Consider the following 21852-nt stretch of genomic DNA (forward strand, 5'->3'; position numbering starts at 1 on the left):
CTGCCCAGCCTGCGGGACAGAGTGATATTGGATATTACATCTGTATCTGCTTTGGTAATACTGTGATTGGTCAGGCCAATAAAACACCTTGAATTTTAAATTTGAGAGAGACACACACACACACACATACAGAGACACAGAGAGACAGAGACACACCCACTCCTATACAGATACACAGAGACTGGCCGATGCAGAGACGCACAGAGAGACGGAGACAGACTGGAGTGTCAGGCAGCTCTTTACTGTTCAAACCACAGCTGGAGGGAGTCTCAGAGAGAGAGGCTGAGGGGGAGAGGGAGAGAGAGAGGGATGGGGGGATGGGCAGAGGCAGGTTGGTGTGGGACTCTGGAGAGACCGATACAGTGTCAGTACAGTACAGGCCGGCGCTGCAGTGCTGTGTGGCAGAGACAGCAGCTGTAATATATACATATATACACACAGAGCTATACATTTACACTGGAAGTTTTACATATATGTATATATATATATATATGCATCTTAACATTTTTATTTAAATGTATACAATGGTTATAATTTTAGTGTTATTTGGTAAAAGATTTAATACAGATTCATGCAGGAATGTCAGTGTGGGTCTCTATAGTCAGTGTGCAGTGTGTGTATGTCATTTTGCAAGCGTCAGTGTGTGCATGTCAGTGTGTGCGTGTGTCAGTGTGTGTGTTTGTGCGTGTCAGTGTGTACGTGTGTGTTTGTGCGTGTGTCAGTGTGTGTGTGTGTGTCAGTGTGTGTGCGTGTCAGTTTGCAGTGTCCGCATGTCAGAGCTCTCCTCTCCCCCCAGATTAAACAACTACAATAAAAGAACAACTAACAAAATATGTTTTCAAATAAAAAATAAAAAAGTAAAATAAACAGAAAAGTTAGGAAACCATTGTCCAGTTTACATCAGTGCAGAGATACCGAGAGCCTGCAGAGGGAGAGAGGGAGTTGTACCTCTCTCTCCTAATATTTAATAGTCCATTTTATTTTCCTTCATTCCTTCATCTCCTCCTCCTCCTCTGTGCGTTTTATTCTTACATTTCCTTGGTTCCTTCATTCATTTGCGGTGCTTTGTGTCCACTGCGCTCCTCTCCTCTCCCTCTTTTCCATCACTCCCTCTATCCCTCGTCTGTGACGTAGAAGCCCAGCTTGGCCAGGCCCATCTCCCTGCGCAGTCGCATCACCTCCCAGAACATCTGCTCAGCTGGAGAGACACACACTGCGTCAACACACTGGCACAACGCACTGACAACTCACTCCGTATGTCTGTCTGTCCATCTGTCTCTCACCTTCCTGTCTGACCAGGCCCTGCTGGATGTAACGGATGTAAGTGAAGAAATTACAGACTGCAGTGATCTGACAGAGAGAGAGAAAGAACATAATTACTTTACACCCACACACAGATACAGACGCTCACAGACACACACACACAGTAAGGAAATGCAGTTACATTTTGTACACATATTCACATATTTAAGCTGTTATGTTGTGTAAATCGTCGGGGATGTTCTGGTGGAGCAGCAGGATTGTGCAAGATCTCTCCTGTCCCTGCGGGTGATTCTGCCTCTAAAATCACTGATATCCAACACGCCCCTCTCCTTCAATCTCCCCAGGTCTCCTACTAATCACCTTCCCTTCCTTCTCTCTCTCTGTCTGTCTCTCTCTCCACTCTGCTCCAGGATACCCGCTCCCACTCGGCTCCCTCTGCACCAGGAATACCTGATTACAGTCCACACTGGCCCCGGTCAACGATGACTCGACACACACTGTCCAGACTGTTCCCTAGGCGGCTCAGCGCTCTGTAAATAAACATGCTCCCTGTCACTGCCCCCCTGTCCAGCTGACCCTGGGACGTCCCTGCATCGCGGCACCGGCGCCCCTCTGACCTGGGATGAGCGCATTGCAGTTTATATTCATTGTACTTCTGCACTTTCATTTAATTTTGTATTGATTTGTATTCCTGCACTTGTGTATTGCTGCATAAACTGTGAGTTGCCCTGGATGAGGGAGTCTGCCAAGAAATACATAATAATAATAACAATAATAATAGACTGTTATTCCCAACAACATACTAATATACAGACACACACACACAGTCATACACACATACACATACCATACAGACACGCACTGTCACACACACACACGCGCGCGCGCGCGCAGTACCCTGGCTCTGCTGGAGGGGGAGATGTAGTAGTAGCCTCCTGTGTCTCCCAGTCTGATCCTGTGCCGGCATGGGCGGGACATCCCACTGAGCGCACACTTCCTGCAGGAAGACAGACACACGCACCGACCAATCACGACTGGACCGGCCTCACCCCATTGGCCACTGCATCCCGGAACCGTGGCAGCAGACAAAGGTTGCAAACCAATGAGCCTCGGCTTCCATGCCCAGCATGCAGCCTCCACGGCCCCTACACCTCCCTCTGTCATTCAGCCCTACCCCCCCTCCCCGAGCGTCTCTGATTAGTGGCTAGGTTAATTGAAACATTCGTTAGTGGATTAACTGAGACACAGTTTAATTGACACTCTTGTTAGTGGGTTACGTGGGATTATCATTAGTGGGTTAATTGTGAGAATCTGGAATCACTTACGTCTCTACCTGAGCCCTCCAACCACTGGCACCAAGACAGAAACAACAGAGCACAGATACACAGATTCACTGATCAGAGTAGCGGAGATCGACAGCACTGACACACTGACTGACACACTGAATGAACTAGAACTAGAATCAAAGAAACATACTTTTCCTCTCTGATGTGTCTTGCTGGTCAGAGTGCTTGTCAGTGCAGTTGTGTGTTTATTATTATTATTATTTATTTATTAGCCAACGCCCTTATCCAGGGCGACTTACAAAACATGAGCGCAATACAAAATGATGTCAGTGTAGGTGACAGAGGTCAGTATAGTGGTCAGTGTCGCTGTGATCAGCATAGTGGTCAGTATAGTGGTCAGTGTCATTGTGGTCAGTATAGTGGTCAGTGTCACTGTGGTCAGTATGGTGGTCAGTGGAGAGTGGTCGGTCTTACTTTGGTCCTCCTTGCTCGACGGCCGCAGCCTTGACCACTGGGAGAGCCTGCAGCCCCACCGGCTCAATGCAGACCGAGTTACTCTCCACTGCGCAGTGCACGGCCTCGGACAGCTGAGAGAGGGAGAAAGAGAGAAAGGGATTCATTAAGACAGAGATGGAGAGACAACATCAAACAATGGAGAAAGAAACTGAAATGACAGACACACACACACAGACCTCAAAGACACACACGCACGCACGCACACATGCAGACACAACATGCACACACGCAGACACACACACCTCAGTGCGTGTGAAGGCCAGGCAGGGGGAGATGTCTTCAGCGTACACTCGGCTCAGGAAGGCGCTGCTGCGCTCCAGACTGGGACGCTCCCTCCAGGACAGGAACTCCGCAAACAGAACTGCATCCATCTGAGACAGACATACACACTGTGTCACACTGACACACTGCACCGCGTCCATCTAAGACAACACACGCACTGACACATTGCACTTGATCCACAACACACACTGAACTGTGTTAATCTAAGACAGTGTTTTTCAAACCCGGGGGCGGCCCAGTACTGGAATATTACGCACAGAAATGTGTATGATCTGGACTGTTCGTTTACAATACCACTACACTATTATTATTATTTTTTTTTTTTATACCAACACCACAGTCTCGTCCCCTATGTTGTGGGGGTGCATGTTTCATCTCTGTGGAAAACGGTCACTTTGGGACTGGGTCGTGTGAAAACCAAGTTGGAAAAACACTGATCCATGACACACAAAGACACACAGAACAGCAATACAGTGACAAACTGCACAGCACTGACACACACACACAGCACTGACACACACACACACTCACACAGATCCCGGTCACACACCGTTGCCACAGGAAGAGGGCGGGGTGGCCTGGCAACAGGGCAGGGTTACCTGGCGCAGGTAGGGCCCGGGCCCCTCCCCCATGTCCTGCCAGCAGGGTTCATAGGTCACGTGCACAGAGCGACCCGGCACAATACACAGGATCAGAGAGAGCAGAGCAGGAACTGCAGACTGAGAGAGAGGGGGAGGAGAGAGAGGGAGAGGAGAGGATGTACAATGGACAGAGGGCATTCAGAATGGAGGGGAGACAGAGGAGAGAGGGAGGGCAGAAGAGAGAAGGAGAAACTGCAGAGGTTAGCATAGAGCAGTGTTGTTCATCAGAGAGAGAGAGAGAGAGCGTCAGACTGGGAGACTGCAGTAGAGCAGGGTCTCCAGCCCTGTGTTAGTAAAGCACGGGGTCCGTAAGGCCCACTCTGATTGGCTCACCTCGCGGTCCTCCTCGCTGCCCATTGGCTGCTTGGGCGCGGGGGGTGGGTCGGGGGCAGCAGTCGCCATGCCAACAGCAGCGCTGGCACTCTTGTTGCGCGTGTGCCCCCCCCTCCGAGGCGAGCCCCCCCGGGAGGGAGAGAGCAGCTGGGGGTGCAGCTGGGGGTTCGGGGACGAGGGGGTGGAGGTCAGAACGAGCGTCTTCAGAGCCAAGACCTCGGCCTGGAGCACATCGATCTGAGAGAGAGAGAGAGAGAGAGATGGAGGGAGAGAGAGAGGGAGAGGGAGCGAAAAGGAGAGAGCAAGAGAGAGAGAATCTGTCTATTTTATCCACTTTCTTTCCTGTGTGAAGTCATATGACAATACAGAGACAGACAGACAGACAAGGCAGGCAGGCAGACAGGCAGACCTTGCCCTGTGCTTCCTTCAGCTGTTTCTCAGCGGCCGCCTGCTTGGTGTTGGCCTCGCGCACCATCTTGTGGGCTTCCTGTGGGGAATGAGAGTTGAACATAATGGTTCCCTCTGAGGAACAGACTCACAACACAGTGGATTACACCCCACCTTCATCATCATCATCATCATCTGTGCTGCAGGTGCAGTTGCTGCGCTCACCTCGAACAGGCTGGCTGTCAACTCCTCCAGCTCCTGCTCCAGCTGCTCTCGGACCCGGGACAGCCTCTCACACTCCTCATCCTTCAGCCTGAGCTCCTGGGGAGAGACACAGAGGGTGGAGAGAGAGATAAGCAGGGAGGGACGGAGCAGGCCGTGGGAAATAAAGAGGTAGAAAGAGGCGGGAAAGTGTGCGTCTCTCTCTCTCCACAGTGTTTCTCTGTCCGTACCTTCTGCGCAGTGTTGAGTTGCTCCCGCAGGATCTCTGAGCCCTTCTCCCTGATCTCCAGCGAGGAGCTGCGCAGGCGGGACAGGCTGTAGCGCTCCCCCTCCCCGGCCTCCATTGGTGTAGACCGGCCCTCGGCCCCAGCACCACGCTCCGGCTCCAGATCTACCAACCTGCTCTCACAGGGGGGATAGCGGCATTAACGGCCAGCAGGACAACGATGATGATGATGATGACGATGCAGACACACACAGCTGGGCTGGAGTGCAGAAGACTGTGATGCAGCAGTGTAGTGTACTATAGTACTGTACCACACTGTGCTGTAGTATGCAGAGCTGCAATGGACGGTATTGTACTGCTGTCCTGCACTGTCCTAATGCACTGCTCTGTAAACACTCACACTGACACAGACACACACACTGACACAGACACACACTGACGCAGACACACACACTGACACAGACACACACTGACGCAGACACACACTGACACACACACTGACACAGACACACACACAGACAAACACACTGACTGACAGACACACACACACACACAGACAGACACACTGACACAGACACACACACTCACTTATGTCTGTGTGTATTTTATAAAGCTCTGCCGACTCATGGTGCTATCAGCCGCAGCCCCGCGGCTCAGCGCCGCCCCTCACCCTCTCGCTGCCCGGCCGAGAGACACGATCCGCCCCGCCGCTCACTGAGAACCGGACAGCGCCGGCAGGCGGGGATTTTCTGTCTCTCGTGTCCAGTCCTGTCCTCTGTCTGTCGTGTGAGACTCATCCAAGCGCCTCCACCGAAACTTGTTCAAATGCAACTTATTTGAGCAGCTCGGCGCAGCGATGCGGACAGGAAATCTGCTCTCTCGGCTGCTCTCTTGTACTCTCTCTCTCTCTCTCTCTGTCTGTCTGTCTGTCTGTCTGATCGCCCCGATTCTTCTGAATCAAAACAACAAGGATCCGCGCATTCCTTCCGCCCGCGCGCCGTCAGTGCGCCGCGTCACGTGACCACAGAGCGGGGCTGCCCGCCTCTCCAGCGCGTCCTCCCTCCGCCCATCCCTCTCTCCACACACACTCCCTCCCTCCATCCCTCTCTCCACACCCGTCCACATCACACACTCCCTCCCTCCATCCCTCTCTCCACACCCGTCCACATCACACACTCCCTCCGCCCATCCCTCTCTCCACACCCGTCCACATCACACACTCCCTCCCTCCATCCCTCTCAAATATCCCGTCCACTTCACACACTCCATCCCTCCATCCCTCTCTCTCCAGCCTGGGGGGGACAGTAGTACCAGTAATCTGCACCAGAGAACATGGGAGTCTTGTTCTATTGCATCATCATTCATATTATAATGATCATTATTATTATAATTAATATTATCATTCCTTTCCGATAAACACTAATTTGTGCTACAGTTCGTGCCCCACATACCAGTGAATACCTTCACATGTCCACCGCACCATACAGTATATTTACCACGGTTGGCTGCAGGCCTCAGACTGACTGAAGGACGTCCCTCCTCAGCGGGCTCCTGCTCACATATTCTGATCTGATGTGAACTGCACCCCTGCGTGCTCACCTGCATGCACGGCCTGGCCAAAATAATCACACTGACACACTGACACAGCCCTCGTCCCGCCAGGAACACACTGCGGTGACACTGCAGCTGTGCACACTGTGACTGACCTGTACTGACCTGTGCACTCTGTGACTGACCTGTACTGACCTGTGCACACTGTGACTGACCTGTACTGACCTGTGCACACTGTGACTGTCCTGTACTGACTTGTGCACACTGTGACTGACCTGTACTGACCTGTGCACACTGTGACTGACCTGTACACACTGTGACTGACCTGTCCACCTCAATTATAACAACAGTGTCTACTTCGTTACACACGATTACTCACACTGAGCTGCACACGACCATAACAGTAATACTGATCCGGGACATATCTTCCATACATTACTGTCATATACAGACAGAGTGTCTTCAGATGCTTTCAATTGTAGTTATTATTATTATTATTATTATTATTATTATTATTATTATATTTTATTATTATTGGAATACAACCGCAACCCAAGCAGATTTTCCCAGCAGCACCAACCTCTTCAAACAACGAAAATACACAAAACACTTGTGTCACGAAACTAGTCATATCAGACAAGTACAATTCCCTTCTCTCACTCTTTCTCTCTCTCTCACCTGCCCACAGCACACCTCTCTCCCTGAGGTTTGGGGGCGGAGTTTGGGAGGCCTCTTCCTGATTGGCCGAACAGCGCAGGTGAGGAGTACACAGCTATCCCAGAATCCCTTGACACCAGCACCTCATACCCAGGGCCAGAGGGGTCACGGGGGGGAGGCGAGGCCGATCGGACAGTGTGCAGCCCCTCCAGGGAGTCCATGGCAGAGGTAGCACCCGAGCAGCAGGCTTCAGTCGGGGCCTCCACTCAGACCAGCCCGGTCAAAGCACAGCCGTCTGTGTGAGGAAGTGTGTGTGTTGTGTCACACAGTCTCTCTCTCTCTCTCACTCTCTCTCTCAGACTGTGAAACATAACAAACTTGGTTAACCTTTGCCCCTCCACTCACTCTCACACACAGAGAGAGAGGGAAGGAGAGGGGGAGGGACTGAAGGTCAGTGGAGGCTGGCACAGAGTAATAGAGAATGAGGGGAGAGAGAGAAAAAGAAAGAGGGAATAGGCACTACCAGACTCTGACTACCTTGAATGACAGAGACAGAAAGACACAGGTCAACAGGTGAGACAGAGGTCAAGGGTCACTGTCCTCCTGACACGTTCGCTTTCTGCACAGAGAGCACCTGCTCCCACTGCGTACTTGTGTCACACAGTAAGAGTGTGCTGGATAACAGGGACACACACTCTCACACATTTGAACTTTCTCTCTGTCAGCAGCAACAACAACAATATACAACAACTAGAATAATATTATTAACAATAACAATAATAATAATAACAATAATAATAATAATAATAATAATAATAATAATAATAATAATAATAATAATAATATCTCACCGAAGTGCAGGTGCGGAGAAACGGCGAGAGAGTCCCGCAGCCGCCGTCTCTACCAGCGGGTCCGCGCATTCTCACCACCAGAGGGTACTGCTGCCCACCACATTAAGCCACACACAGATTATTATTATTATTATTATTATTATTATTATTATTATTATTATTATTATTGTTGTTGTTGTTGTTGTTGTTGTTGTTGTTGTTGTTGTGTGTGTATGTGTTATGTGTATGTCTGTATGTGAGTGTGTTTCTGTATGTAAGGATGTGTGTGTGAGTGTCAGAGGGTGAGTTTGAGTTTGTGTGTGTGTGTGTTGTGTACAGATTACAATGCTGCTTTGTTGCTCAGGCAGATTAACACATCAAGTGACCGGAGGTGGGGGAGTCAATCTCCTTCTTCCGTCTCTCCCTTTTTCTCTTTCCCTTCCTCCATCTCTCTCTCTCGCTCTGGGATCACTCTCTCTGTGCTCTGCTCCTGTCTGCAGCTCAGACCACTGTGAGTACTACACGACCGATCAACTCAACTATGTGCTCGATCAATAACTATTTCAATCAGCCAGTCATTGTGTCAGTGTATCTATATGTATTATAGGTCAGAGTATCAGTCCATAATTCAGTCAGAGTATCAGTATCGCATGTCAGTGTGTGTGTTAGGGTGTGAAAGCTTCAGTGTCAGTCTGTACATCAGTGTGTATATCAGTGTGTATATTAGTGTGTCAGTGTTTATATCAGGGTGTCAGGGCGTCAGTGAGTGCAGTGTGTCAGTGTGTATATCAGTGAGTGTCTCAGTGTTTATATCAGTGTATCAGTAAGAGCAGTGTGTCTATCAGTATGTATGTCAGAGCATCAGTGTGCCAGGAGTGTATATTAGTGTGTAAGTGTGTCAGTGTGTATATCGGTGAGTGCAGTGTGTATATTAGTATGTATATCAGTCCATCAGTGTGTATATTAGTGTGTCAGTGCGCCAGTGCATCAGTGAGTGCAGTGTGTATATCAGTGTGTCAGTGAGAGCAGTGTGTATATCACTATGTATGTCAGGGCGTCAGTGTGCTAGGGCATCAGTGAGTACATTGTGTCAGTGTGTATTATTATTATTATTATTTTTTTTTATTTTTTGTATTTCTTGACAGACACCCTTATCCTTATGTATTATGCAAAAATACAGTTAAGTAAAGGCATCAATCATTACAAACTCAATTTACATGAAACATAGCAATTCAAAATTTAATACATTTTACTTTTGTATCAGTATATCAGTGAGTGCAGTGTGTATATTAGTATGTATAACAGGGCGTCAGTGAATGCAATGTGTCAGTGTGTATTTCAGTGCGTCAGTCAGTGCAGTGTGTACATTGGTGCGTCAGTGTGTATATCAGTGAGTGCAGTGTGTACACTCACCTAAAGGATTATTAGGAACACCATACTAATACTGTGTTTGACCCCCTTTCTTTGAATCAGTCGGCCCATTCTCCTCTGACCTCTAGCATCAACAAGGCATTTTCGCCCACAGGACTGCCGCATACTGGATATTTTTCCCTTTTCACACCATTCTTTGTAAACCCTAGAAATGGTTGTGCGTGAAAATCCCAGTAACTGAGCAGATTGTGAAATACTCAGACCGGCCCGTCTGGCACCAACAACCATGCCACGCTCAAAATTGCTTAAATCACCTTTCTTTCCCATTCAGACATTCAGTTTGGAGTTCAGGAGATTGTCTTGACCAGGACCACACCCCTAAATGCATTGAAGGAACTGCCATGTGATTGGTTGGTTAGATAATTGCATTAATGAGAAATTGAACAGGTGTTCCTAATAATCCTTTAGGTGAGTGTACACTCACCTAAAGGATTATTAGGAACACCATACTAATACTGTGTTTGACCCCCTTTCGCCTTCAGAACTGCCTTAATTCTACGTGGCATTGATTCAACAAGGTGCTGAAAGCATTCTTTAGAAATGTTGGCCCATATTGATAGGATAGCATCTTGCAGTTGATGGAGATTTGTGGGATGCACATCCAGGGCACGAAGCTCCCGTTCCACCACATCCCAAAGATGCTCTATTGGGTTGAGATCTGGTGACTGTGGGGGCCAGTTTAGTACAGTGAACTCATTGTCATGTTCAAGAAACCAATTTGAAATGATTCGACCTTTGTGACATGGTGCATTATCCTGCTGGAAGTAGCCATCAGAGGATGGGTACATGGTGGTCATAAAGGGATGGACATGGTCAGAAACAATGCTCAGGTAGGCCGTGGCATTTAAACGATGCCCAATTGGCACTAAGGGGCCTAAAGTGTTCCAAGAAAACATCCCCCACACCATTACACCACCACCACCAGCCTGCACAGTGGTAACAAGGCATGATGGATCCATGTTCTCATTCTGTTTACGCCAAATTCTGACTCTACCATCTGAATGTCTCAACAGAAATCGAGACTCATCAGACCAGGCAACATTTTTCCAGTCTTCAACTGTCCAATTTTGGTGAGCTTGCGCAAATTGTAGCCTCTTTTTCCTATTTGTAGTGGAGATGAGTGGTACCCGGTGGGGTCTTCTGCTGTTGTAGCCCATCTGCCTCAAGGTTGTACATGTTGTGGCTTCACAAATGCTTTGCTGCATACCTCAGTTGTAACGAGTGCTTATTTCAGTCAAAGTTGCTCTTCTATCAGCTTGAATCAGTCGGCCCATTCTCCTCTGACCTCTAGCATCAACAAGGCATTTTTGCCCACAGGACTGCCGCATACTGGATGTTTTTCCCTTTTCACACCATTCTTTGGAAACCCTAGAAATGGTTGTGCGTGAAAATCCCAGTAACTGAGCAGATTGTGAAATACTCAGACCGGCCCGTCTGGCACCAACAACCATGCCACGCTCAAAATTGCTTAAATCACCTTTCTTTCCCATTCAGACATTCAGTTTGGAGTTCAGGAGATTGTCTTGACCAGGACCACACCCCTAAATGCATTGAAGCAACTGCCATGTGATTGGTTGGTTAGATAATTGCATTAATGAGAAATTGAACAGGTGTTCCTAATAATCCTTTAGGTGAGTGTATATCAGTGTGTATATCGATGTGTCAGTGAGTGCAGTGTGTCCGCTCAGCCTGCAGGGGCAGTATGACGGTGACGTACTCCCGGCGGGTGGCGGACGCACGCCTCGGCACTTTCTCTCACCTGCTGCTGCGCTGGAGGGGCAGCATCTACAAGCTGCTGTACAGAGAACTGCTGATCTTCGTGCTGCTCTACTGCGCCCTCAGTGCCCTCTACAGGTCTGGTGATATGCAGCGCCGGGGCTGGGGGGCAGTTGTGTAAAAGACCCTCAGTCTGAAATCATGTTACCATGAAATACAGCGTCCCACTTCACTAGTGCAGCACAGTGCAGTATTTGCAGTTTATTCACATGTTGAGCTAATTGCTAAGAAGAGGGAGACTCAAAATGTGTTCTTGTGTTGTTATATTGTTGTTTTGTGTTGCTGTGCTGTGTTGTGTTGCACTGCATTGTGGTGAGGTGTTATGTGTTGTGAGGTGCAGGTGCATCCTGTCGGAGCCCCAGCGGCGCCTGTTCGAGAGGCTGGTGTTGTACTGTGACCGCTACGCTGAGCTCATCCCCCTGTCCTTTGTACTGGGTGAGCCTGAACTAAACACACAACACACTGCACACTGCGAGCTACACTGCACACTGAGCATTGTATGTGCATACAGTGTGAACAGGGCTGTGCGTGTGTTGCAGGGTTCTACGTGGCTCTGGTTGTGTCTCGCTGGTGGGGGCAGTTCGAGAGCGTGCCGTGGCCCGACAGGCTGGGGGGGCTGGTGTCTGCACATGTGCAGGGGGCTGATGAGGCGGGCCGGTTGCTACGGCGATCGATGATGCGCTACGCCAACCTGAGCGGCGTGTTGATCTACCGCTCCGTCAGCACGGCTGTGTACAAGAGGTTCCCCAGCATGGAGCACCTGGTGCAGGCAGGTAAGCACAGCACTCACCTGCACAGGTACACACACAACACACCTGCACAGACACACACAGCACACCTGCACAGGTAAATACACAGCTGTACTCTACACCCCAGTGCAGCTATTTTACCCCTTGTCCCCCTCAGGGCTGATGACAGCGGAGGAACTGAAGGAGTTGCAGGCCCTGCCGTCGCCCCACAGTAAGTTCTGGGTGCCGTGCGTGTGGTTCGGCTCACTGGCACAGCGGGCACGACAGGACGGGCGTATCAGCAACGATGTGGCCCTGCAGGCCATACTGACCGTGAGTCCCAAACAGAGAGAGAGAGAGAGAGAGAGAGAGAGAGAGCAGGCAGGGACTGATACACTGACTGACTGACACACTGACACATTGACTGACACACTGACACACTGACTGACTGACACACTGACACATTGACTGACACACTGACACACTGACTGACTGACTGACACACTGACTGACTAACTGACTGACAGGGGAAGTGAGAGGAGGAGATGGAGAGTTGAGGGGAACTCCTAACTTCCTCTTTCCAGACTTCTGACACATAGACACACACACGCCCACGCACACACTCACATATTCTGTATGACACCCTGTCTGTCCTGTATCACACTGTGTTTGTCTTTTCCTTATTGTATTTGTATTTATGGGGTCATGATGTAGAAACGGCTTAATTAGTTCTGGGGGATATTTGCACTGTATAATCAGTTATGATAATACTAATATTTATTATTGATGTTGTTGATCTCTGGAGAGGGGTGACGAGAAGTGTGATGGAATCTCTTCATCTCTCCCTCCTCCTCTTCCTCTCCCTCTCTCTCTAGGAGTTGAACTCTCTGCGTACTCAATGTATGAAGCTGTACAGCTACGACTGGGTCAGCCTGCCCCTGGTGTACACACAGGTACCAGCACTCTCTCGCTCTCACTCCCCCTCTGTCTCTCTGTGTCTCTCTAATCTTCTTACAGTGCTACAGTATCTGTGTGCCTTGTGGCTGGATACTGATAGTCAATGAGCACCCTGTCTTTAGGTAGTGACGGTTGCTGTGTACAGCTTCTTCCTGGCCTGTCTGATTGGTCGGCAGTTCCTTGCCCCCGCCCAGGGATACCCGGGTCACGACCTTGACCTCTACCTGCCTGTCTTCACTCTGCTGCAGTTCTTCTTCTACGCCGGCTGGCTGAAGGTGAGCGAGAGGGAGAGGGAGAGAGTGGGTAAAGACAGAGGGAGAGGAGGAAGGGCAGAGAGACACACGCAGAGACAGCCAGGCTCGGGCTCGGGTGGGGTCCTGCCGCTCTCGGGGGTCGCTCTGATGCCAGGCTGCTTGCTGTGGTTTCCAGGTGGCGGAGCAGCTGATCAACCCGTTTGGTGAAGACGACGACGACTTCGAGACCAACTGGCTGGTGGATCGCAACCTGCAGGTCAGCCTGGGGTCAGGGGTCAAATGACTGTGCTCCAGCTGTCTCTGTCTGTGCTTACCACTGCTCTCCCTCCCCTTCCTTCTGTCTCCCTCCCCCTCTCCCCAGGTGTCTCTGCTGTCAGTGGATGACATGTTCGACAGTGTTCCAGTGCTGGAAAAGGACCGGTTCTGGGGCGAGTCGGACCCCCAGCCCCCCTATACCGCAGCCAGCGCCGCACACCGCAAGCCCTCCTTCATGGGCTCGGCCCTGGACATCAGGTCTGACCCCTGACCCGACCAACACCAACACGCCCTGAGACGCCCTGCCACTGACTGACACTCTCTCTCTCTCTCTCTCTCTCTCTCTCTCTCTCTCTCTCTCTCTCTCTCTCTCTCTCTCTCTCTCTCTCTCTCTCAGTGTGCCACGCGAGGAGATGGAGTTCCAGTCGAACCTGCAGCAGATCAAGGAGCACGAGGAGGCGCACCACTCCACTCCGCTGCTGGGGGGTCTGGTGAGGCTGGGGGGGGTGCACTCCCCACCCCCCCCCCGGCCCGGTCAGCGCCTCGCCCGCCGCCGCACCCCCCCGCAGTTCCCCCTGCCCTCGCTGGGGCTGCTGGAGCGCCCGGGGTATTACAGCTGCCCCCAGACACCCATCCACTGCGCCCCGCCCTCCCTGGGCCCCCCACCGCGCCGCGGCCCGGCCCCCCAGCCCCGAGGCCCCGGCCCCACGGACACACCCTTCCCCTGGCTGAGCGAGGAGGACGAGCAGTCCGAGCCACCCCCCTCCTCCTCCTCCTTCTGCTTCCCCGACCCCCCCGAGACCACGCCCCCCCGCCTGAAGCCCCCCCAGGGCCCACAGTCTCGCCGCCTGCCACCCCCCCACCTCTCCCTGGACCCCCCCCTCGCCGAGGGCCAAGCCGAGCCCCCCAGCGCCAGAGGAGACGGGGGGGCGGCAGAGACAGGGCGGTTCTTCGCCTTCCCCCCCCCACCCCGCTGCTCCATGCACCCCCCCTCTCCTTTTGGCACCCTGGCAACAGCAGCATCACCTGCACGCTCGCCAGTAACCACGGCAACGGCAGCAACAACCCGAGCCGAGGCCCCTCCCCCTCCCAGCCCGAAGCCAACCGGCAGCGCTCTCCCAATGACTCTGGCATCTCATTGGCTGAGGGAGACCTGCTGGGCAGAGGGACAAGGAGGGGGGCAAACGGGACAGTAGAGCCCCCCCCCAGCACCACCCCCCCACCCCGGTGTCCTCCCAACCCTGAACGGTGCTGACCGCCTGTCCAACGCAGAGGACACAGGGGTGGGGGCATCCAGGGGGCCGACTGTTTCTTCCACAAACAACTCCGAGTCGATCACACGGATTTGATCTTTAAAAAGCGTTTATGAACAGATGAACTCAAACAGTGACGACCCGATATTTAAAAACTTCTAGAAAGATACCAACTGACAGGCTTTAGAAATGTGAAGAATACTACAATGCACACTCTAACCGCCCATTACACACAGCGGCGCTCCAGCCGCATGCGGCCACGGGACAGCGCAGACCGATGAGAATTAGACTAGAGTTCTAGAATTACAAAAGACTCCGTGTTCCGAATCGTGGTCATCTTGCCACACGTGACGATAGCGCGATCACAGACTTCACCAGCAGGCCGCGCTCCATCCGCAGCACTCTAAACCAGTCAGAACCAGGCCAGGGACCTGCGGGCTGCGGCATTGGAGCGCACACAGCTGTGACAGAGAGGATGAACGCAGGTCTGTGGGAGGAGCTGCACTGCCAAGGAGCCAGTGTCACATGACAGGAGAGCTGAAACCTCACCAAAGATGTGCAACTGACCAATAAAATAAAAATACTGGGGGGGTGGTGATCCCTGAACCATCCACCCTGCTGGACTGTCCACCTGCAGACCGTTTCCACTGCACTTCTCCCCTGGACACGAGAGCCAGTCATACCAGGCATTGACACCCACCCACACACTACTGGCATCACCTGAAGCCTCACTCCTGCACTGAGCGGTGGTCTTTAATAAGTGGTCTCTGGATCTTTAATAAAGACTGGTTCAGCACCAGGCCTGGCTGTGCTGTGGTGTCCCTGGAGATGTGCACCCCCCCCCCCCTTAAACAAACAAACACTGTCTCAATGCAGACTGGAATCATTTATTGTTTGTTACAGATTGAATTGTAGTAAAACGAGCAGCAGACCCAACTCGAGAGGGTGAGGGGGAGGGGCAGGGTTGGTCTAGAACCTCAAACCCAGTTTTGTGCCCGAGGGGGACTGCGGACTTGGGGGCCTAGCTGCTGTCTTCCTTGCCCAGGGTGTGCTTGTCGAACAGGTACTCCGCCAGCCCGTTGCTGGGCGCACCCATGCGGCGCAGGTTGGTCACCCAGTCGGCCAGCTCCTTGATGGACCGCACCTGCTCGTCCAGGTAGTGCGTCTCCAGGAAGTCACACATCTGCAGAGAGAGGGGGTCAGTACGAGTGAGTGTGTGGGGGCATCCAGCGCGTTGGAGCGTTAAGCATGTGTGGCGGCTCACTCACATGGGGGTCGTTACGCTCGGAGGACACCTTGTGCAGGTCCAGCAGGGACTGGTTGACGCTCTTCTCCAGCTGCAGCGCACACTCCAGTGCCTCCAGCCCGCTGCCCCACTCGTCACGCTCTGGCTTCTACAGACAGCATCAGGACCACAGCATCAGGATCAAGCCAGCCCTCCCACATCACTACACATGGCTGCACAGGGCTCCAGTGACACACCATACACTACAGACGCTACACTGAACACATCCGTGTCAGCAGCCCCCCAGCCCCCCGCATTGCACCTCGCTCAGAGCAGCGTGTGCGGTGCAGGCGTGCAAAGGAGATACGAGCCCACACCTCTCCTATCTGTCACTGTGCCCCTCCCTCGCCTATCTCTGCCTGCCTCCCTGTGGGCTGCTCAGACAGCTGGGCGACAGTTGTGCAGGGAGAGATACACACAGCACCCCCCCCACCACAGCATCACTGTGGAACAGTGAGAGCATACCCTGATGTCCTGCAGGAAGATCTTGCCGCCGCGGCGGTTCTGCAGGCCCATGAGCTTCTCGGCGTGTTCGCGCTCCTCGTGCGACTGCTTCTTGAAGAAGCGCGAGAAGTTGTGCAGGGACACATCGTCACGGTCAAAGTAGTATGACTGGGAGAGGAGAGAAAGGACTGGTATAAGGGGTTATACTGTACCTGCTTTGGTAATACGGCTGTTAGTCATGCCATCTCCCTCTCCAACTCAAAGGTGCTTTATTGGCATGACTGGACAGTCCCCTGCACTCCTCACCGCTCACAGATGGGAACACAGCCCCCCCACCCCGTGTCAGCCCTCACTCACCATGGACAGGTAGACGTAGGAGGCATACAGCTCCAGGTTGATCTGCCGGTTGATGGCAGCCTCGCAGTCCTGGTGGAAATTCTGTCTGATCTGGGAGCTCATGGCTGTAGGAGACACAGCCCTGGTCAATACACAATGAAGCGACACACCCAGCCAGTCCCTATGCAGAGGGTCCCCAGCTTACACACCCATGGACAATGGAAGAGCAGTGCTGGAAGTGGTTTGGATGTGCGGCCGAGTACAGGAAGGGCACAACTGCGGGGATCCACGGAGTAACACCAGCAGTGAGCAACTCAGGCCTCAGTTAATAGATGCTGCAAGTCCCGCCGCAGTCACTACACAGCTGGAAGCGCAGTTAACAATTGCGTCACAATTACACCCTAGTGCGCGTGCCCCCCCGTCAGGCAGGACCTTCGCACGGACTCGCCGTTTACAGCCGTGAAAAAGCCTTGAACCCAGGCCCAGAGCACAGTACACAGATAAGCGAGTTACACAGACCGATAGCTGTATACGCATCAAATCTTGTCCCCCGTTGCCATGTTCGTGTCCGCGACCTGCCGTCAATGTTAGTGACGTCAGCACGTACGCACACATGCATCTTCATTATGAATCGGTTGCGGGTCAGCTCCAGCATGAGGTGCAGTAGAGGAGAGTAGAGGCACCGAGCAGCGCCGAGGGGTCACAACACAGCCGCCATGACCGCGCCATCTTACACTGCGGCTTCACCGACAACAATAACAGTGCTCAGAGACACGGGTCGAGCTGCCGGGCCGGGCCGCCCTAGAAATGCACACAGACACCCCCACACGCACGGCGCGATGACGTCACGCAGACCCCACTCACCTGCGGATGACGACCTTGACGCTTCTGGGATGAGTCAAGATGGAGGCGCTGATTAACTCTTGTTCAGACAAAGCGAATCTTGTACACAAACGAAGCAGGCGAGCCGGGAGCAATCGTGGAGCAGGAGCGCGATGTCTGGCAGCTGTGCTGGTCTGGATGTAGGTCTGAGGAAGAGGCTGCGGTAGTTGGGTTGCCGTTCAAGCACTGTTGAAGCAGGTAACCTTAACTACGCAAATCTCAGTCCGACTGCCTGTGCTTGGCCGCGCAGCTGCTTATATACTGCCTACGTCATCGCCGTGGAACAGGGCGGAGTCCCGTCGCCAACCAATCAGAAACCAGGACATTGAGCCCTGGCTCACGTCAGGAGACGCGCTCCTCCTTCCCTTTGTCTGGTTACGGGAACAACATGGGACTGGGCACTGTTTTCATCATCGTCGTTATTCTTTTAAAGCGACCGGCAGGGTTTACATAAGTATAATGTATCATATCATCAATCAATCAATGTTTATGTGGTATAGCGCCCTCCGAAAGGCTGCGATAAAGCGCAGCACAGATTGAAACAACTTGTAACAAAACGTCACTGTATCTTGTATATGATGTTGACATTCCCCTCCGCTTAGTCAGTACGCAGCTGACTGCTCAACACAAGTGCACAGTTACACAACACGCGTGACGAAGCTGCTTCTTGGACCTGTACGTGTCTCCACACACATATAAGTATATAAGTCAATCCGCAGACTTTGCGAAATAGACGGGATTTTCCGTGACGTCATCCGTGTGTCCGTTCGAATTCCCGGTTGCCACACAGCCCCGCGCTGTACTGTACTGTATTGCATCATACTGTGTGTTACTGCTGTGTATTACACTGTACTGTACTGCATCATACTGTGTTACTGCAGTGTATTACACTGTACTGTACTGCATCATATTGTGTGTTACTGCTGTGTATTACACTGTACTGTACTGCATCATACTGTGTGTTACTGCAGTGTATTACACTGTACTGTACTGCATCATACTGTGTGTTACTGCAGTGTATTACACTGTACTGTACTGCATCATACTGTGTGTTACTGTAGTGTATTACACTGTACTGTACTGCATCATACTGTGTGTTACTGCAGTGTATTACACTGTACTGTACTGCATCATAATGTGTGTTACTGCAGTGTATTACACTGTACTGTACTGCATCATACTGTGTGTTACTGTAGTGTATTACACTGTTCTTTGAGCTGCTGCTTCTCCCTGTATAAATGAGTCTGCTGAGTTAATAACAGTGTCTGTGTACCGCACTGTACCACACTGTACCGCACTGTACTGAGCTGCATTGTGGTGCATTGGAGTAAACCTGACTAGATTGTACTGTTTATTCAGTGCGGTTGGGCCAAGCTGGGCTGTTCAATGCTGTGCTGTGTTGTGTTGTGTTGCTCAGTGCAGTGAGCCACACACCTGTTTGAGGAAAGAGGAAGAAGAGACTTTCTGTTCCTCTCAGTAACACCTGAGACCTTCCTCACACACACACACACACACACACACATGCTCTCTGACACTGATACTCTCTCTCTCACACACACACACTTCCTGCTGACAGACCATGACTTAACAAAAAACCTCTCTCTCTCCCTGTGTGCGTAATTATGTGCGTTGTCATTGTGATCTCCAGACTGGGCTGAGAGGCTCATCTACAGAGCCTATAGATTACAAAGTCTACACCCTCTTTCAAAAGTGTCACCTTTTGTTGCTTTATAGTCTGAAATTAAAATATAGTCAAATCTCTGTTTTTCTTCATTTATCTACACATCCCACCCCATGACTTCCAGGTGAAAAACATATTCTAGAAATTTGTAGAAAATTTATAAAAAATAAAAACTGAAATAGCTTGGTTGAATATGTGTCCACCCCCTTGTAATACCAATCCTGCATTATTGAATGGGTAATAGCCCTCAAATTCACACACCAAGTTAAGTGGCTCCACCTGTGATAAACTGTAGTGATTCATAGCATTTCAGGATAAATTCAGCAGCTCCTGTAGGTCCCTCTGCTGGCTCATGTGTTTCAAAGCAAAGACACACATCAGGGGATGAGTATAAAACATATTGAATATCCCTTGGAGCCGGTCAAGACGATGATTAAGAAGTGGAAGGTGTTCGGCACCACCAAGACCCTGCCTAGATCAGAGTGTCCCTCCAGACTGGATGACTGAGCAAGAAGGAGATGATCAGAGAGGCCACCAAGAGGCCAATGGCAACTATGGAAAAGCTAGAGGCTTTTATGGCCCAGACTGGTGACAGTGAGGTAGAGTGGTGATAAGGAAGCCATTGCTCAAGAAAGCCCACCTGAAACTCTCAGGAGATTTTGTAGCCATGTGGCAAACAGTTTTGTGGTCTGAAGAAACTATAATGTCCTAAAGTGCATGACCAAGAGAGCCCCATCCCTCCTGTGAAGCCTGGGGGAGCAGCAGCATGTGATGGGGCTGTTTCTCATAGGCAGGACTGGGGCTCTTCTCAGGAGAGAAGGGAGATGAATGGAGCAAAGAACAGAAAAGTCCTTGAGGAAAACCTGCTGCCCTGTACATGGAAGATGAAACCAGGACTGAAGTTCACCTTTCAGCAGGACAATGCCCCGAAGCACACAGCCAGAACTACACAGAGGAGACTATGTGGGGACTTGATCCAAGTCTTCAAAATCATGAAGGGCATCGACCACATCAAACCAGAGGAGCTTTTCCAGATCAGCAGGGACACATGCACCCGGGGACACAAATGGAAATTGGGCTTCAAGGCATTCAAGACAGAAAACAGGAGACACTTCTTCACACAGAGAGGTGTCACAATCTGAACAAACTCCCCAGCGATGTGGCTGAAGAGACAATTTGGGAACATTCAAAAACAGACTGGATAGGATCCTTGATCACTGAGTTATTAATGGACACCAAACGAGCACGATGGGGCGAATGGGCTCCTCTCAACTGGACACTGTCTTATGTTCTTATGTTCTTTCTTACACTGGAGTGGATAAGACACACAGAGGTAAAGGAAAAGGTACAGACTCACAGCTGGAATTGCTGCTGAAGGTGCTTCACTAGGTATTAACTCAGGGGGTGGAGACGTTTCCAATTAGGATATTTCAGTTTTTTGTTTTTCCCTTCAACAGTGTGGAGTCTGGTGTGTAGAAATGTGGAAACAAATCCTCGTTGAAATGTATGAAACTCTGACACTGACAGCAAAATGTGTAAAAACTCAAGGGGGTGTAGACTTCCTATAGGCACTGTCAATCTAACGCAACACCATTGACCGCCTTCATCCAGCACCAGGGCTGAGACCCTGCCGGACTGGACTGTGTGGTTGTGTGTGGGGGCAGAGGTCTGAGTGCTGGGTGTGGGCCAAAGTGGTGGCAGTCTGGGCTGTAATCTTCACAATGAACCGTTACTGCAGGGTGGGGCTCTGCTGATTAACACCTGACAGAGAGAGCAGACACACACACACACAGGGCACAGAGACCACACACACTCATAGAGACATCACAGAGACACACACACACACTCACTCACAGAGAGAGAGCACACACACACAGCAGACACACACTTACGCACACAGAGCGCACACACACACTTGCACAGAGAGAGAAGACACTCACAGAGAGAGCACAGACACACACACACACACACTGACACTCAGAGACACTATATAACTGAGACACTCTCTCATTGAGACAGCAGGCAGTCAGGGTGTCAGTGGGAGATCAGTCTGCTGCTCTCAGCTTTTCTCTACACACACACACTTTCTCTCTCCCCTCTCCTCTACACACACACACACACACACACACACACACACACACACTCTCTCTCTCTCTCCCCTCTCCTCTACAAACACACACACACTCTCTCTCCCCTCTACACACACACTCTCTCTCTCTCTCTCAAACTTCTACACACACACACTCTCTCTCCCCTCTCCTCTACACATACACACACACACTCTCTCTCTCAATCCTCTACACACACACACACTCTCTCTCTCCCCTCTCCTCTACACACACACACTCTCTCTCTCAATCCTCTACACACACACTC

The 21852-nt window shown here is 51.2% G+C and overlaps 3 protein-coding genes across 9 annotated transcripts; 1 reads left to right on the top strand and 2 right to left on the bottom strand.

The window, feature by feature from the left end:
• Positions 1–220: 220 nt before the first annotated feature.
• Positions 221–8242, bottom strand: rab3il1 (RAB3A interacting protein (rabin3)-like 1). Of its 7 annotated transcripts, XM_066700325.1 has the most exons (13): positions 8216–8242; positions 7386–7659; positions 5161–5329; positions 4934–5029; positions 4731–4808; positions 4322–4558; positions 3947–4066; positions 3308–3436; positions 3024–3136; positions 2589–2612; positions 2161–2260; positions 1284–1350; positions 221–1198 (listed from the first exon to the last, which is right to left on the bottom strand). In XM_066700325.1, exons 2-13 carry the CDS (start codon positions 7583–7585, stop codon positions 1113–1115), a joined length of 1419 nt encoding a protein of 472 aa, XP_066556422.1. In that variant the 5' UTR covers positions 7586–7659; positions 8216–8242; the 3' UTR covers positions 221–1112. The 7 variants fall into 7 exon arrangements, with proteins under 7 accessions (XP_066556422.1, XP_066556421.1, XP_066556427.1 ...); XM_066700324.1 differs by lacking the exon at positions 8216–8242 and having other exon boundaries at positions 7386–7728; XM_066700330.1 differs by lacking the exons at positions 7386–7659; positions 8216–8242 and adding an exon at positions 5827–6183.
• A 3085-nt stretch (positions 8243–11327) lies between these two features.
• On the top strand, positions 11328–14850 carry best1 (bestrophin 1). Its single transcript, XM_066702929.1, has 10 exons — positions 11328–11479; positions 11742–11836; positions 11941–12174; positions 12308–12462; positions 13005–13082; positions 13209–13361; positions 13516–13596; positions 13702–13853; positions 13993–14541; positions 14613–14850. The coding sequence occupies exons 1-10, from the start codon at positions 11328–11330 to the stop codon at positions 14848–14850; spliced, it is 1887 nt and encodes a 628-aa protein (XP_066559026.1).
• An 865-nt stretch (positions 14851–15715) lies between these two features.
• Positions 15716–18032, bottom strand: LOC136747493 (ferritin, heavy subunit). Its single transcript, XM_066700332.1, has 5 exons — positions 17778–18032; positions 16935–17038; positions 16599–16745; positions 16117–16242; positions 15716–16031 (listed from the first exon to the last, which is right to left on the bottom strand). Exons 2-5 carry the CDS (start codon positions 17034–17036, stop codon positions 15870–15872), a joined length of 537 nt encoding a protein of 178 aa, XP_066556429.1. The 5' UTR covers positions 17037–17038; positions 17778–18032; the 3' UTR covers positions 15716–15869.
• Positions 18033–21852: the final 3820 nt, after the last annotated feature.

This window comes from Amia ocellicauda, chromosome 4 (genome assembly GCF_036373705.1).
Source record: "Amia ocellicauda isolate fAmiCal2 chromosome 4, fAmiCal2.hap1, whole genome shotgun sequence".
In the NCBI taxonomy this organism is placed as follows: Eukaryota; Metazoa; Chordata; class Actinopteri; order Amiiformes; family Amiidae; genus Amia; species Amia ocellicauda.